Consider the following 17,186-nt stretch of genomic DNA (forward strand, 5'->3'; position numbering starts at 1 on the left):
TATTTTTATTTAAAAACAACTAACATTTTTAATTCGCATTTTAGATATCTTTCTAGGAAGTATAAGAAAATTCAAAAAAATAAAGCAAACAAAATTTAAAATAGAAGGAAACAAAATAAATAAATTATAAAAGTTATTGAGCTTTAAGATCTTTTCGTTCTGGCTTTATTTTATAAGGGGGTATTTGTTTTTTGTTTATTTTTTGTGTTTAGGGGTTATGTTAAGTGTTTTCATGCTAATTATACACAAAAAAATATAAATAACAATTGCTGCTCATAAAATAAGACAAGAACAAAAAGAATAAGCCCATTATGTTTAACTGTCAATATTTTTTTATTCTACCTGTCCGACTTTTTTGAAAAATAACGTAACTTTTTTCTGAAAAATAACAACTTTTTTTTTAAATAACATAACTTTTTTTTTGAAAAAACATTAATAATAAAGATATGAATTTTGTGCGTTACTTTTAATTCAGTCTGTCAGGGATCGTGGTCAGAGACATTAATTTGTCAGTGTTTTGTCGTTTTGTCGACAAAAAAATTCAATTATTTTCGAAATTTTATTCTGAAAGTCAAACAATTTATTAATAAAGTTTTTGAAGAAATGGGCTTTTTCATTCAATATTAATATTCAATATCACATTTGGACACGTTTCGACCTAACTGAGAGGTCATCAGAACATTTTACACACATAAAGTTAAAAAAAATGCGAAAAAAGGTCTTCAAGAGGTGACCTGAAAGGACTACGTTCAAGAAAGTGAATATTTTAGTGTTTTTAATTTTATTAAAAGTATTAATATTTTTAATTAATTAATTTCTATGATAGGGAATTGTAGAAAATTTTTAAAAAATTCCTCGTGCATATTTTTTTTTCAAAAGAGTAAACTTTGGTGTATTAAGAAAGGCCGTTAAAAATTATTAGATTCCGAGTTAGATTCTAAAATTTCTAATGTAACTTAAAACCTGAAGAGGACAACAAATTCATGTGATTCCCCTAATACCAATAATTCATCAAAGTCCGGCCCTGATCATGTAGTGATCAAATGTTTTATCACTGCTCATAACTGCGTGGGTATTTTTATTTATTGTACCGGAGGTAGAAACATGAAGTGATGTATTTATAAATTATACTTTAAAAAAGCAGGTTTTAAAAGGTGCGGTTTGGAAAAAAAAACAGGTTAGTTACAAAAATAAAACAGATGATTATGCACTTGAAATATTCAGAACAGCGTTCTTATACAATTGAGTTATTGTGCATTAATCTGACATTGTTCTTGTTCAAACTGAACACTTAGCACTATTGTAAATCGATGCAACGTAACTTAATAATTGATTAGTAAAAAAATTGCAAAAGTCGATATTTAAATTAAACAACCTGGAATATATGTATTTCACTTGCTATATGCTGTCAGTTACTTCTAAAATAATTCCTAAAATTTGTCAAGATCGCTTACCTGTTCCAATTTTTTGTATCTATTTTTTTCATTTTTCAGCCAGGAAACAAAATTTTTGTTAAAAACGATATTTTTCTTCGTCAATTTCGCAAAAATAATTAAAAAAAAAAAACAAAAAAATTTGATTTACTTAGTTTTGCTTTTATTTTCTATATTTTATGTAAGCCGGTTCCTAATCGTTCACATTTTTTCTGGTAACAAAACCGTGTTACCATTAACCGCCACCGCTGAAAAACTGAAAATCGTTTTTTCAGGATAACTTGGCACCCCCTTACGCAGGCGTGTGTGCTGTGTTGCCTGCATTCCGGGCTAGTTTTTTTGTTTATAACCTGTCATGCGCGTGACGAAAACGTCAAAAACCCAATCGCATTGGCCATTTTAAACATTTTTCTCCTCAGTTTCAAAATCGTAGTGTAGTTTCAACTCGTATCGTAAAAAGCAAAAAATGTCCGGAACAAACGTAAAAGAATTCTACGCTCACGATCTTGTCTACAAATTCGACGAACGCAAGCGAATTGTGTTTGGGGTAGTGAGTGAGAGCTATGAGAGCTCGGACAGTGACGAGACCTGTGCCCTCCAGAAGGGCCAGATCCTCGTCACTTGGAGCAACCCCACCCGGAAGCGGATATGCAGACAGAGCAAGGTGTATCTGCTGTGCCGCTGCATCGCCCCGGGGGACATTGTGCGGCGGCTGGAGGACGGGAAGGAGACCCAGAGGGGCTACTGCAAGAAGACCAAGCAGTTCGCCACAGTCCAAATCGTGGAGAGCGACAAAGTCATCGAGCATGTTCCCGACAGCAGGTTGTGTTTTGTTAAGCCGTTCCAGGTGGGGGATGCTGTGTGTCTGGGGGACAAGTTCGGGAGAATTCAGGTAAAGTGGCCGCTGGTTTCGGTTGAAATGTTCTCCCTCGTTTTTAGAGCATAGACGAGATGATTAGGATGCAGTCGAAGTGTGGTTCTATTGTTGAAGTTAGGAGAAGTATCAATTATAATATTAGGGATTATTGGTTTCATTCCATAAATGGGGCCTATCACGAAGCCGAGTACCCGGGACAGACTGTTGTAAGTTGATTTGGGCAATGTTAGCAAGTTGAGGCCGATTTGTGTCGGAAGAAATGCCTAATTGTTTTTATTGATCTTTTTAATACCCACAATCTGATAACTCCACTTTTTTCATTTTCAAACAACCAATCTCGTCGTTAATCTACATTTCATGAGGAAACCTTATAATTCCAATGCCATAACAAAAAAATGCACGAATATCTCGAAACTGAATTTTTGGGAGCAAATAAAAAAATAATATAACTGGCAATAATTGCATGTTACGGTCATGTTCTTACAAACAAGGAGATGGTGTTCAAATGTTACATCCCACACTTGGGTTTAGGCTCAATTTCGCCTTAAAATATTTAAAAATGTGTCTAAATAGTTCAGTATTATAGACAAGGGGTTGTTTTGTTTAATTTTTTTATTTTGGATTAATTATTTCAACAGTGATGAGCTCAATATTAATAATATTAACATCACCATTTAAATTTAATTAAGCACATTTGAACTAAAAACTGTTATGGAGTCTTTTATTTTAGCTAATTTTTTAGCTATATTTTTCTGAAAATGATCAGTTTTTTACTTAATATTTCGAACGATTAGGTAAGCAAATTTTTAAAATAAAAAACTAACCAGATGTACAAAATCTGCTCTAAATTTGTTATTTTTTTATTATCTAAGTATGTTATTGTTGTTTATTTTTTTACGCATATTTTGTAAACAAAAGTGAATATGGTCCATATAACTGAAATAAAAAATTAAAAGTAGATACAACTGTGACACCATATGTATTTTATTTAATTTTTATGGCCAGTCTGAATAGGTGCCAAAAATAAAACAATTTAAAAATATTAAACATACCTAGTACTAATTTTTTTATCAACTCTTAGATGGGAGATGGAATCTGTTCTCAGTTAAATAAATGATTACCTGATCAGTTACCAATTAGTTTTATTGCATTTATTCATTATTTATTGATTAATCGATTAGCTACTGAAAATGGAAATTGCCCAGCCCTAATTCATAAACCAATTATTTTGCGAAATCCAAAAAAAGGTAAGTCAAAAAATTGGAGAATTGGGTTGTCTTTTGTGAGAGAGCAAGCACGTGTCTAAGTTTAAAGGGCAGTTTTTTGTCAGATTTTTTCAATCCGGACCAAAAAAATATTTTTCGAAATTTATTAATAATAATAATAATAATAATAACAATAATTATACAGATGTAGTAACAAAATCTTACAACAAAATTTCCTACAAGAATGTACAGAGAAATTGACAAATATTTCTTTTCAAAAATAATTTAGTGTTTATTTAATTTTTTGTATCTTTAACTTCGGATTTTATAACAATAACGCAGTGTTTGAGATTTTGATAGACCGTGCAGAAAAATCACTAAATTGTTATTATTTATTTTATGTTACAATTTTGCAGTTTGTTGTCACGTTTTTTTTTTTGCAAAATTGCTTTAAGTTTAGCGAGTGTTTGAAGGTTTGAAGACCTTTTTCAGCCGGATACTGAATTATTTTGCAGAATTTTCCGAAATTAAAGCACTTTACAAATACCTTGTACTAGTTTTTTTTTGTAAACCGATAGATGAGATGAGATCTGTTCTCAGTTAAATAAATGTTTATACGATCATTTACCGATTAGTTTTATTGCATTTATTTATTATTTATTGATTATTCGATTATCTACTGAAAATGGAAATTGCCTAAACCCAATTATTTAGCGAAATTCCAAAAAAGTCAAAAAATTGAAGAATTGGGTTGAAAAGGTTGTGATTTCTAAGTTTAAAGGGCAGTTTTTTGTCAGATTTTTTTAAGCCGGATCAAAAAATCATTTGTAGAAATTTCCTAAAAGAATATACAGAGAAATTGACAAATATTTAAATACATTTTGCCGTTTATAGACAAGTTTTTTTGCAAAATTGCAAAAGATGTAAGCTAAAAAAAGCCGGCTTGGATTGATAATTGTTTTTGTTGAAAGTTTAGCGAGTGTTTAGAGACTATTTTCAGCCAGATACTGAATTATTTTACGGAGTTTGCCGAAAATAAAAAATTTACAAAAATTTACAAATACCTAGTACTAGTTTTTATAGATGAAAGAAATCTGTTCTCAGTTAAATAAATGATTACCTGATCAGTTACCGATTAGTTTTAATGCATTTATTTATAATTTATTGATTAAAATAGAAATTGCTCAGTCTTAATCCCGAAACCCAATTATTTTGTGAAATTCCAAAAAAAAAGGAAGTCAAAAAATCGAAGATTTGGGCTGAAATCTTTGTGACTTTGTCTTTTGTGAGAGTTCAAGCACGTTTCTAAGCCTAAAGCCGCACCAGAAAATTATTTGTCGAAAATTCCTAAAAGAATTTACAGAGAAATTGCCAAATATTACTTTTCAAAACAATTTAGTGTTTATTTAATTTTTTAACCTTGAAGTCGTGCTGAAAAATCACTAAATAGTTATTACTTATTTTATTTGTTACTATTTTGCCGTTTATAGACATCCTTTTATTGCAAAATTGCATTAAATGTGAGCAAAAAAAAGCCGGATTGGGTTGATAATTAATTGCTTTTGTTGTAAGTTGAGCGAGTGTTTGAAAGTTTGAAGACGACTTTCAGCCAGATACTGAATTATCGGATATAAAATGATTTCATTATTGCCTTCTCCAAACGCTCTGGTACAATTTTGAGCTAAAATATCTCTTAAATCGATACGAGAAACCACTAAATTGGATATTTTTATCCAATTTTTTCTTTTTTTGAAATTTTTTTAACCGGAATAAAATTAATATAGAAGGGAAGATGAAGGGATTAAAAAATCGGTTGTTTCTTCACTTTTTAATACTTTTCTCACAGCTTTACTCCTCCAACTTTCGACAGTAAAATGGTCATTTTTTGACAGATCTATTTTAATTTCAGTAAGCTTTTTACGAACATGTAGATACTTTTTTAAAGTTCGATTGGTTCGTATATTTTAACAGTTGATGCAGTATATTCCTACGCAAAAATTCTTACAACTTTGGTAAGGCATATAAGTTATACAGACATTCACAAAAATATTGAACGATCGATTTTCTTGGCATGATCTAAGTTAAACGAAATGTTTGACCGATCTTTGATTTTTTATAAGTACATCTCATGGAAAACTGTATTTTGTTGAAATGTTTCCTTTTTTCTTTCATACTATCTTTTGTGTATTTTGCATTCCTCAGTAAAAAAACCTGTCCGATTTATTCATAGCTTCTTTATTATTAATTATTATACACACATTCAAATCGTAATGTTCTAAATATTTGCAAATATTCAGTTTTAAAATGCTACAGAAATTACGAAGAGCTAACAAATATGTTGTTCCCAAAAACGTTAGGTCATGAACACTTCCCCCATTTTTAGTTTTGTACACCAATGCATTTACGAGACCCAAAGTGGATAAAAAAATCAAAATCGATGATGCGCAAGATGGAAATCGGCCAAAAGTTCACCATTCAAAGCATTGAAATTTGCCTGATCGAAGTATGGTGGTACTCCCCGAACGGCCACACGGAATACGCCGAGCTCAAGGACGACGAAATTAAACGGTACCTTCGTCGCGCACAAATTTCCAAATTTCGAGCGCATTTTTACAGACTGAAAGTCCTCCCGTACTCCGAGAATTTGGTAATGGGCGATCGCTACTTCTTAAAACTAAAACCGACCGACATTTTGCTTAAAAAACGCGACTGGATCAAGAAAAAATCGCTGCAATCTCTCCCTCACAAAGTGCCTAAATCGGACAATTCCACGCTGACGAACACTTGCGCCGAACCGTTCGACGCCGACGACGACTGGTGCACAGAAGAAGACGAGGAATCGGACAATAAAGGCGAAATTTCCATATACGGCTTGCATAAAATTAAACAGAGGAAAAAAACCTATCCCAATTTGAACAAATTCTCCTCGGGCTCGATCGTCGCGGTCCAGGTGAGTGCAGGTTGGTTATTTTGCGTGATTTTTAAGTTTTTAGGTTTTTTGTGCCGATGCGCGAGTCACAGTTGTGTGGCAGGACGGCACTGAGGAGAAGGATATCCCGACAACGGAACTCTATTATTCCGTTTCGCAGGACGATCACGAATTTTTTCCAGGGGAGTGGGTGGTGTCCAACTCGAACGAAAACTCGGACAAGTACGGCGTGGTCCAGAGGGTCAATTTCCAAGAACGGACGGCTGAAGTAAGTAATTTTTTATTTATTCCGGTCTGGGTAACAATTTTTCAATAGATTAAGTGGTTTTCGAGCGTGGACGCCAACCAGGAGCCGCAGGAATTGGCAACGAACGAGTCAAGCGTCTACGATTTGAAAAAGCACGTCAAGTTCGTGTTCCGTCCAGGTAGTGTAGTTAAGGCCAAGCCGACCGTCGAGGACAAGATGGGCAAAGTCATAGATAGTTGTCCACAAGTACGGTTTGATTTTGTCAGAACGAGACTAGATTTGCCGGTTTAAGGGCTACGTGATTGTGCAGTGGCTCGGTGGTAAGAGAGAAAATTGTTGGCCGCAAAACATCGAATTGATACTCGAGAGTGAAGATTTCGAATTTCCGGATGCCTTTGACAGCGATGACGATCTTAGTGAAGATGCGTACTCGTGGGAAACCGAAAGTGTGGAGTCGTTCGACGGCGACGTTACCGATGAAATTAATTTACAAAATATGGCCGCCAGAGTTGATTTTATTAGGAACAGGATTAGTTATCTGAGGGAGGCCTTTAAGCACTACAACATCACGCAGAATTTTCATGTTAGTGTATAAACCAAAACAAGATGTGTTCTTATAGTTTCTTGTTTCAGTTTGTTAAAGATTTGTTGTGCATTTATGACAATTCGGGTTATTTAGATAAGTATCTCGGCACGTCGTTTTTTAGCACGGAAAGTAAACATTTCCAGGTGGGGTTTTGTTCAGATTTGTCTTCCTTGAACTTATTTTAAATTTAGGCGTTGCTGCTTGAAACTAAGAAAAAAGCCAAGTCTCTAGGAATCGAATTGAGGGGTAGGATGTTTTCTCGGGAAAATCTTTCCTGTCCAACAAAAATGAAAAATGCCGAGAAAGACAATATACAGAAAATGATCAAGTTGGAGAGTAAGGTCAATGTGCAGATCGAGATGTGCAAAGAATGCAGCGGAGAATCATGTAAGTAAATTTATTTGCGTTTTTGTTCTTTTTGTAGTAATTGTCTTTGTTAAAAAATTAAATGTTGCTTTCGCTCAAAAACGTATAAATGAATACAACCATCTTAGCCAAAAATCATTGGCTCATAAATTTGAGACACGGTTAGAATTTAATTTGTTTTCGCTAAAAAAAATTATCATGAAGATTTCTAATTACTGTAAATTGCAAAAAGCGAATTAAGAGTTTAAACTGTTCTACCAAATGTCAAATGAATCTTAAACTGGAATTTTTTGCAAATAAATTCTCTGAAATAATTAAGATTCTATTGGAATACGTTGAATCTGTTAGCACCTTCTCCCCACGCCTAAAAGAAGCAAAGATTTGATTTGTTCATTTCGAGTTGTAGGAAATGTGTTTTTTGTTCAGGTCCTACAACCCCCGACAGCTCCGAGCCGGCCGAAAAACCCCAAGAGAACCTGTGCGTGGAACTCCTCGTGATGCTCAAAATGCGCATGGATTTAATCTACGCGGAAATAATCAGTCGCATAGGCGGCCGTCAAGCGTTAACCGTCCTAACAAACTCATCCGAAAACCCGTTAAAACCATCGCCAAGCACCACCACCGCCTTACAAAACGCACTTTTAACCCCCGAAACGCCCCCGAAAGTGGCCAAACCGATCGAACTCATCCCCAAAAACGAAGCCTTCTCCATTCTGGAGGAAGCCCCTGACACCCATCGCTATTTCTCGAGCAAATTCGTACCAAAAGACTTGCAAAAATTTCTAGTCGCGCTCCAAAAAGAGTACAAGTTGCTTAAAGACTCCCTACCGGCAGGGGTTTGGGTCCGGACTTACGACAACCGGATGGACCTCTTATCAGTGATGATAAGAGGCCCGGCGAAGACTCCGTACGAGGACGGGTTGTTCCTTTTCGATATTCAGTTAAGTCCGGACTACCCCAAGAACCCCCCGGGTGTCCATTACATCAGTTACATCACGGAGCCCCTGAACCCGAACCTGTACGTTGAGGGCAAAGTTTGCGTGTCTTTGCTGGGGACGTGGATGGGGCGCGGGAGCGAAATGTGGGGGCCTAACAGCACCCTCCTGCAGCTAATTGTGTCAATTCAGGGGCTTATCCTCGTAGCGCAGCCCTATTTTAACGAAGCTGGCTACGAACGACAGACGCACACGCAGCAAGGGTGCGAAAACTCGCGCACTTATAACGAATTTGTTATTTTGAAACTTGTTCAGTCGATGACTGAGTTGCTCAACGCCGCACCTAAAGTATTTCAGAACGAGGTCCTCGCGCATTTTCAGGCCAAAGGCGAGGCGATGTGCGAAAGATTGATGAAATACTGCGACGAGGAACCACTTGTACCTGAATTCCCGCTCTTGCCCGTCAGTAAAGGGTTCAAACTGTCGCTGGGCTCGGCCCTAAACGGGTTCCGACAGGCGCTGAAGAAGGCCCTGGAAGGGAGGAATAAAGAGGCGCTTTTGTAACGTTGTTACCTTGTTATCCTGTTCTAAACCTTGTTAATAAAACGTTTCGTTATTTTTGGTGATATTTTTATGTAGGTGTAGTATTACAGTTGTTTTGTTTCGTTGGAATTTATTTAGTTCGAATACCTCTTTGTGATTTTTCTGTGATTGCTGCGCTGTTTCTTACGGTAGTATTAACGTAATTTAAGCAATATTGTAATTTTTTACGTATCAGGAACATGCCAATGGGTCGATAGGTCAATCAAGAACAAATCAGGAGAATCACTCAATCTAGGATTTTCAAGTGCATTTCTAGACATTAAATAAACGCTACGTTTCAAGTTATTGCCTTATTTGTTATCCCCTTCCACATCCTTCGTACACAAGTTAGCTTTCGTTTTTGAGCAGAGTAAGAGAGAAATAAAAAAGGCTAGTAATAAAGCGACAGAAATAGTTCCGTAATCAGTAATAAATGCGAACTAAGTTTGCATCTATCATTTTTATTGTGCCTTATTATTTTACTGGGCATTTATCATTTTTACGGAACAAAAAAGTGTCAATATTTTAAGTGTATAACTTAATATAATAAATAAATAAATTCGTTTAATTAAATTTGACCGTGCTGGGGTCGTAGGGCCCACTGAAGGGCGAGCCCTCGCAGTTCCACGACCGTTTCAGAATGTCTTGCATTTGTAACTCATCAGAGGTGGGCAAACCCAGTCTTTTGCGTTCCTGGTTCCATTGCAGCTCTTCAATTTTGGCTTGCGCCTCCTCGGACAGTTCCTCGTAGGGCCTCGAGCAGTCCAACGAGCTTATATCAAGCTTTGGCTCGCTCTTGACCAGGCAATTCCACCAAACCTCCCTGCTTTTATCCAAGTGGATACAAAGTTTGTTTCTCTCCAGCGACCAAATCGCGTCGTTGTGTTTACATTTCTCGCACAACTCGCCTTCGAGGACCACCGTCCCGTCCTTTAATTTCACTTCAATCCGATCCGTTGCGATTTTCACGGACAAGTCTTTGGCTGTTGTGTTTTCGGGAATTTTGGCGACCACGTCCACTTCTAGCAAGGTCTGCGACCAGCTGTAGTGCTCATACGTGGCCCCGTTGTACGAGTCTGACGGCGTGAATTTGGGGTCAGGGGGCTGCTTTTTTGGTTTGGAGGCCGAAGGCGTGTCAGGGGGAGTTGGGGGTTTTTCGACGGTTTTGTCGTCTGGCTTCCACTTGTAAAATATCTGCTTGACTGTCTGCTCTGCTAGACCCGGGGGGAGCCCCACGGGACAGTTCGGGTCAGTCGCAATGTGGTAAAAATCAGTTCTGGACAGAAGTTTGTGGTTATGTCTGTGTTTGTAAATAAAAGGATTACCTTCGGTTTAAAAAACCAAATATGTGGTTCAGAAATATGGGCAAGGTCTTGCACTCCTTCAACATGGCAAAAAGCAAGTCGTCATGTTCGGTTGAATCAACCATTTTTTACAATAAATAGAAAATAAAGAGTTAAAATACAAATTAAAATGTAAATATTTAGGTGACTGACAGCAGCTTCGGCTTTCTGACAGCAGGGGGAGAGCATTGCCAACAAAAGGCACCATAACTCTCCATGTTTAAAAAAGAATCAAAAAAGTTTCAAAATTCTTCTTTAATTTCGTTTCTAAATTATTCTTTGGCATTACTTCTTTACTCTTCCGTAGATTTTTCTCAATATTCTTCTCCGATCCCTTTCTACAGCTGTTTCTCATTTAGAATTGTTTTGTAGGCTGTATTCCAAATTTTTCTTTATACACCATAAAATTAATATTTTGATTACCCCAAACCAGAAGGACACATTTATCTGTTGTAAAACTTTGTGGTGTACAAAGAAAACGTTGCTACAATAAAGACTACTACATTCTCCAAATTTTCTTTAAGACCCTACGTACACCATTACCTCCTGGTGGATTTTTTCATCCTCTTTTTTGGATTTTATAATTTATTCCTCAATAACATAATAAATGACAACTTTGAGGGGAGCTATTTACGCATGGTGAATAGTTTCGTTTGTTCATTATTTTCTTTTCGTGATTTCTGTTCAAACACTGGAATGACCTATACCCACACAGCTATCAATATAAAGGTCGCAGTTTTACAGCATTATCAGTTTTGGAAGATCATTGAATGAAGTAGCATCTCGTCGGCAATGAATTCGTTTGTTTGGGTTTTACTTCTTGTGGGTGTTGCTGTTGCTAGTGCCAGTAACAGCGACAGTGAAGTTTCAGACCCTCATACAGGTGGGAAATTAATTGTGTAATTTTCGAGTTTTTAACTTGTTATCAGTTGTAATGAAACCCAAATAAATTTACCAAAAAAATCAGTACGAAATTTTCGACCCGTTTGACGCACTTCTTCCAAAATTAGCTCGTGCTCCACATCCCTGATAAAAGGTTATCAAACTTTGTAACCCTCACAAAGAGAGTCACTGATTGAAAATCTAGAATAAATAATCGTTTCACTGATTTTCAGAACAATGCAAAGTGGGCGATACGAAGTTCAAAGACTGCAACTTCTGCAAGTGCACAAACGGCGCCTTCGAGTGCACGGAAAAGAAGTGTCCAGACCGCGGAAAAAGAGGTACGTTGGCGCTTCCACCATTCTGACTAAGTATTTGTAAGTCTAACACACTCATCTGCTTTTAGCGTAACAAAACACTTGTAAGAGTACAAATACTTAGTGTAGAACGAGTTTCTTACAAGTGTTTTGCAGGTGTGCCCGTGGCCGCTGACTTAAAAAACACCCCGTGTGCCCCTAACGATTACTTCAAGATCGACTGCAACACTTGCTATTGCAATATCGAGAAAACGGGCTATCTTTGCACGGAAAACTTGTGCCCGCTCACCGAACCGCCGGCGACGGACGCACCGCCCAATAACGCCACCATTGCTTTGAATGACACCGTAACCGAATCAACTGTTGCTAATTTTTTTAACACCACTGAGTCAATTAGTAATCACTCGGATACTGGCGGTGGCACGACCCCCAGTTTGAATGTCACTCTTTAGATTTAAATAATTACCCTAACCGTTGTAGAGTAGCTTTGTTAAACCAAAATTCGGGTCTGATTTTGCCTAAATTCTAGATGACTTTTCTTGCACTCCCGGCCAGACGTTCAAGAAGGATTGCAACACGTGCACGTGCACCCCGGACGGGAAAAATGCCGTCTGTACGCTGAAAAAGTGTGCGGAAGCTGTGGCAAACGCAACACGGCCAAACTGATTTTAGCCTAGTTTTAAGACTCAGGAGGATTGCAGTATCCCGTTTATCTTATACCATATTTATTTTATTTGTATTTAATGAAACTGTCTATACTAAAAATAAAAATAAAGCAATTGGTTTTAATTCTTTATTAATTGAAGTTGTACAAAATTACTTAATCAGGGAACACCAACATGTCGCCGGATTCCTTGCCTGGACTATAATCGCCACTCCCACTTCCACTGCCTTCGGAATTTTTTCCAAACTCGTCTTCATCATCGACGAAAGTTTCCTTCTCTTTTTGCGGAGACCGTGGTTCAAGGGTTGTGGGGTTTGCCCCGAAATTATTTCGATTGTCTAATTGAACTGTAGAGTCAGTTTCTCCAGTTTTGTCGTTCAGTTTGTTCAAGTCGAAAGTGTGTTTAAACACCTCTTCATGGTCATGATGGCCGGCACTTTTGAACTTAACGTCAACTTCTAAATCGAACTTTGGGAAGTGACCAACGATGGAATTTTTCTCTTTTTCATTGCAATAAACATTTGTCGAAATTAAGAGCACAATTAATGAAACGAGGTGCATGTTGACACATCTGGGTTTGAACTAATTATAAAAATGAAATTTCCGGATAAGGTGCTACAATTTTGATATGATCGGAAGTGGTTATTTAAGAGTTTGTGATAACTGGGTGCTATTTAGATAAAGTAAATTTGCCATTTTATATTTAATTATAAATTTGAGTATTGAACACAGCGAAGATTGTCTGGGAAACTTTCGTAACAATTTAATGAAATAGTGACACGGCATTTCATGAGAAAATATTTACGTCTTACTCGAATTAAACTTTGATTAAACTCAATAAATACCAATATTATAATGTTAAACCCATGTTGTATATATTTACTAACATATGTAATAATCTCTCAACAAGTTTTTCAAGAAATTGTTGAAATACTTTCCTGAATAAACTACGTATTACAATACACCACGATTAATAATAATCCTCTAGACAGTGAAACCTTCCTTAATGGACACCTCCGAATAACGGACACCTCTTCACAACGGACATTTTTGTAAGAATGTAATTATTAAATATTAATATATTAAAATTTTTACTTCCCATTAGGATTAACTGTATTTATTTAAGTGTTTTTTGGTAAAAATACGTGATAAAATTACAGTAGACCTCTCCTACTCGAAAAAAATCTTTATGCCGGTTCATTCGTTGTGTAGCTCACATTTTCTAGCTTACATTTAATATAAGTATTTAAATGGAGCAGTGGTTCCCAACCTTTTTCACCTTGCGAACCCTTTCTAACACCCGACAAAAATTAGCGAACCCCTTGTACAGCTTTAAAAAGACAATAAAATTTGATAGGACATTTTTTTTGTTGCACATTTTGAATTGAATGAATGTTAATGAATACGTATTAAAAAAAACGAATCATTTTATACCTATTTTTTATATTTTTTTATTTTAAAATTAGGAACAGATTACAGTAAATACTTTTGCAAGAGATGCTCTTTTAACAGACATGTTAAATAGTTTTAATATTGGCACCACAGCTAATTCATTCGGAGGAATTTTTGTAAAAAAAAGTTGGACCAGTATTTGATTTATTTTGAAAAAAATGCTATTAATTTTGGCAAAAAAAATCTAGATGAAAATGTAGATACAAAAACACAGAAACAGGGTCAAATTCCGTATCAGAAAACTGTTTTTGATGTAAATGTGAAGACAAAAACTCTGTAATTAACTCTGCAATTTGCAATTTTCAACAAGAAAGTAACAAAAATGTAAAATAATCTTGTGACAGAAAACAATTAAATGAAGAAAAATTTAGAACTTGCTTTAACTTCTAGTCCATTTCAGTTCGAATTACAGAAAACTGATAGTTTTCATAACAATCATAACATATAATTACTGTTTCCTTCCACAAATAAGTTTTTTTTTTCATTAGAACCGTCTTTTGCCATTAAAATTTTTGTACGAAAAACTGATTTGTGTCCATAATATTTTAATACAAGACTATTATGTTTTCATAAGCATTGAGTTCTGTTTTCATAGACATAAAGTGGTAATATCTCTTCAGGTGTTAATAAAAGTCTATCTAGAATCCGTAAAAGTCTAAATTTTGATGAATGTTGAAGATCAAAAAAATAACTAATTTTTTTAAAGAAATTTTTGGAACACAAACACCAAACAAAACAATTTATTTTGACTCTTAAATTTATTATTTTGTAATTTTTTACGTTAGCCATTTTATAAAATTCCGCCATTACAAAACACTGTCAATATAGAGAATTAAAAAATTACTATTTTTTTTCTTTTAATTCTTTGGATTGTGATTATCAAAACGGAACTTTACGTACTACCTGTGTTTGAAACTTTGTATCTGTAATAAAGATAATAAATTTCTAAATATTGTTTGTTGTTATTTTCAATTGTAAACAAAAACAATGCAAACCTCGTGTTATTTTCCAGTAAACTGGACTTTACCGGCACAGTACTTGGTATTTTTCAAATACTTTTTCAAGAAATTACTTATCTGGACAAACTGAAAAGATTACAACATTGTTTATGTAAATGCAACAATAATTCTTGCGACTACTGGATGTCGTCGTCATCAAGTTTAACCTTCGCAAACCATTGTATAATGCGGAATTATTTATCCTAGTGGTGTCCCAAAATGAGCTTCGCTTTAGATTTTGAGCCACTTTCTTGTTTTGTCGACTGTGTCTCTAATACCCAATTTCTTGCTCTTCAAATTCACAATAAGAATAATGTAATTACAATAATCGTCGTGTTTTTATCTCATAATTAAGTCCGATGCTCAGTTCTAGACTGGGTATAAATTTGCGGGAATTACCAGTTTCAATTTGCACGTATATGTGATGGAAAACTAATATTGACACAGTCCGTTTTTAGACGCAAACATTTCAATGATACTCTTAATTAATTGATAGTACAAACATTATTTCAGAGAAATTATCAATCTTTAGTAATATATAAAGTCGCAATTTTAAACATTGGTTATCAGTTTTGGACACTCTTTGAAAGAAGCTACACCAAGTTAAAATGAAGACCCTCATCCTGTGCTGTCTTGTGCTCAGTGTCCTGATTGCCAGTGTTGTCTCCGAAGAAGGTAAAGTGGTTTAGACAATGACAATGTTTCTACAATTTTCCAAGAAAAATACTGTATTTAGCACATTTGTTACAAATTGGTGTCGAGTTATCTACACATGACCTATCACTTGACCCACACTGATTTTAACAAAATGAAAGCATGCCCATACTGTGCATAATAATTCAAGGTTGATTGTTTAAACGCATCTGTTGCAGCGGAGTGCAACAACGGCGACACAAAAAAAGTCGACTGCAACTCTTGTCGTTGCACCAACGGCCTCTGGTCATGCACGAAGAAAGTCTGCTTAGAGCGCAAAACTAGAAGTAAGTGTTATTTTTATTTATTAATTGGGGGAAACCAAAAAATTTAGACGCACTTGATTGACACCAACTTGCAGATGCCTTCTCTTGCAAACCTGGCGAGACTTTCAAACGGGATTGCAATTCGTGCACTTGTACTTTAGATGGGAAAAACGCTGTTTGTACTTTGAAAAGTTGTGTGGGGCCGAAAGCTTGACGTAACGAAATGTTTAATTTTTTCTAATTCTAAATTTTTGTTTTAGATACCGTTTGCCAGCCCGGAACTACGTTCAAAAAAGATTGTAACACCTGTGTTTGTAACAAGGATGGAACCAATGCTGCCTGCACCCTGAAAGCTTGCCTCTAATTACTGTGTACTGTTTCGTTATTTTTTTCAGTAATAAATTTTGAATTATTTGTTGTCGTTTATGAAAATCCCCCCGCTCTTGCGACAGTTTTTAATTACGGTTTTGATTTAAATAGATTTCATATATTTTATTGACTCAAGGATACGTTTATTTTTATAAGAAACTAGCAGATCATGTAATTACAGTGGTGTTATTGCATCATGTCCATTCATTTTCCTAAAGCCGCAATTGTACCAATAATACTACACTTAATTAAACATAATTCTTTATTTTCATTTAAAACAAGTAAAAAATAAAACATCGTAATGAGGGACATATTTTTCAAAACGTATTTTCATTGTCGTCCATAAATTATTTTAAGGCCACGCCTTTACAGAAATTGTTATTGCTGTTTAGTGCAACAAGTGCTTTAGTTTTACCGCGGTTGTTGAGTACGACACTTTCAAAGCAACAGAAAATGTTTTTTGAGCTTTCGAAGCTAAAATTTTGTGTTTCCATTTGTTTGGTTCTGAGTATTTTTATCATAGCCAGTATGGCTACTGAAGAGGAAGGTAATTTTAAACCATATTAGGACGGTTTGTTTTTAATTTGACCGAAAAAATATGCTAAAAGAAGTAAAAATGCTTCGAAATTAATCTAATAATAGTGAACAATGTTACGTTAGATTTTTCTTTTTTTTATAATTATATTTTTTATGTTTGTATATTATTTACGTATTATAATGTCTCTTCGTTTTCCGCGGTGTTTGATAAGAAAGATAAGAAAGAAACTTAATGAGACGTGATAAGGACACTGTCATTCTTGTACATAATTATTTTTTAAAACGACAGCTATAGATAAATACCCACACCTTTGTAGATTTGCGCATTTTGAGTAGTTGTAGAAAAAAATGTGTTTTTTTTTCAGGATGTGGGAGGAATGGCACTCAGTGGCGTGTGGGGTGCAACACTTGCACCTGTCACGCCAACGGTTTTACTTCATCTTGTGAAATGATAGTCAACTGCACTACGAAATACTGAATTCCAGTATTATATTCCCAAAGTATG

General features: G+C 35.3%; 3 protein-coding genes across 3 annotated transcripts; 2 read left to right on the plus strand and 1 right to left on the minus strand.

Moving 5' to 3' along the window:
• The first annotated feature begins 1,782 nt into the window (after window positions 1-1,782).
• Window positions 1,783-9,466, plus strand: LOC659924 (uncharacterized protein). Its single transcript, XM_966190.5, has 10 exons — window positions 1,783-2,325; window positions 2,373-2,516; window positions 5,899-6,083; window positions 6,132-6,465; window positions 6,509-6,712; window positions 6,761-6,937; window positions 6,984-7,274; window positions 7,325-7,420; window positions 7,469-7,664; window positions 8,070-9,466. Exons 1-10 carry the CDS (start codon window positions 1,900-1,902, stop codon window positions 9,140-9,142), a joined length of 3,126 nt encoding a protein of 1,041 aa, XP_971283.1. The 5' UTR covers window positions 1,783-1,899; the 3' UTR covers window positions 9,143-9,466.
• Window positions 9,467-9,677: 211 nt separating this feature from the next.
• LOC659986 (uncharacterized protein) lies at window positions 9,678-10,688 on the minus strand. The gene is made up of 2 exons (XM_966250.4): window positions 10,486-10,688; window positions 9,678-10,436 (listed from the first exon to the last, which is right to left on the minus strand). Exons 1-2 carry the CDS (start codon window positions 10,587-10,589, stop codon window positions 9,725-9,727), a joined length of 816 nt encoding a protein of 271 aa, XP_971343.1. The 5' UTR covers window positions 10,590-10,688; the 3' UTR covers window positions 9,678-9,724.
• Window positions 10,689-11,227: 539 nt separating this feature from the next.
• LOC107398513 (uncharacterized) lies at window positions 11,228-16,189 on the plus strand. The gene is made up of 8 exons (XM_015982816.2): window positions 11,228-11,386; window positions 11,619-11,726; window positions 11,859-12,151; window positions 12,225-12,362; window positions 15,407-15,491; window positions 15,689-15,796; window positions 15,871-15,990; window positions 16,036-16,189. Exons 1-7 carry the CDS (start codon window positions 11,296-11,298, stop codon window positions 15,987-15,989), a joined length of 942 nt encoding a protein of 313 aa, XP_015838302.2. The 5' UTR covers window positions 11,228-11,295; the 3' UTR covers window position 15,990; window positions 16,036-16,189.
• The last annotated feature ends 997 nt before the right edge of the window (window positions 16,190-17,186 follow it).

This window comes from Tribolium castaneum, chromosome 6 (genome assembly GCF_031307605.1).
Source record: "Tribolium castaneum strain GA2 chromosome 6, icTriCast1.1, whole genome shotgun sequence".
In the NCBI taxonomy this organism is placed as follows: domain Eukaryota; kingdom Metazoa; phylum Arthropoda; class Insecta; order Coleoptera; family Tenebrionidae; genus Tribolium; species Tribolium castaneum.

Coding starts and splice junctions, on each gene's coding strand:
- LOC659924 (XM_966190.5), top strand. CDS start 1,900: ATGTCCGGAACAAACGTAAAAGAATTCTACGCTCACGATCTTGTCTAC. Junction 2,326..2,372: donor ACAAGTTCGGGAGAATTCAG/GTAAAGTGGCCG, acceptor CCTCGTTTTTAG/AGCATAGACGAGATGATTAG. Junction 7,275..7,324: donor ACATCACGCAGAATTTTCAT/GTTAGTGTATAA, acceptor TTCTTGTTTCAG/TTTGTTAAAGATTTGTTGTG.
- LOC107398513 (XM_015982816.2), top strand. CDS start 11,296: ATGAATTCGTTTGTTTGGGTTTTACTTCTTGTGGGTGTTGCTGTTGCT. Junction 11,727..11,858: donor TCCAGACCGCGGAAAAAGAG/GTACGTTGGCGC, acceptor AGTGTTTTGCAG/GTGTGCCCGTGGCCGCTGAC. Junction 12,363..15,406: donor TGGCAAACGCAACACGGCCA/AACTGATTTTAG, acceptor ACTCTTTGAAAG/AAGCTACACCAAGTTAAAAT.
- LOC659986 (XM_966250.4), bottom strand. CDS start 10,589: ATGGTTGATTCAACCGAACATGACGACTTGCTTTTTGCCATGTTGAAG. Junction 10,437..10,485: donor TTTGGTTTTTTAAACCGAAG/GTAATCCTTTTA, acceptor ACTTCTGTCCAG/AACTGATTTTTACCACATTG.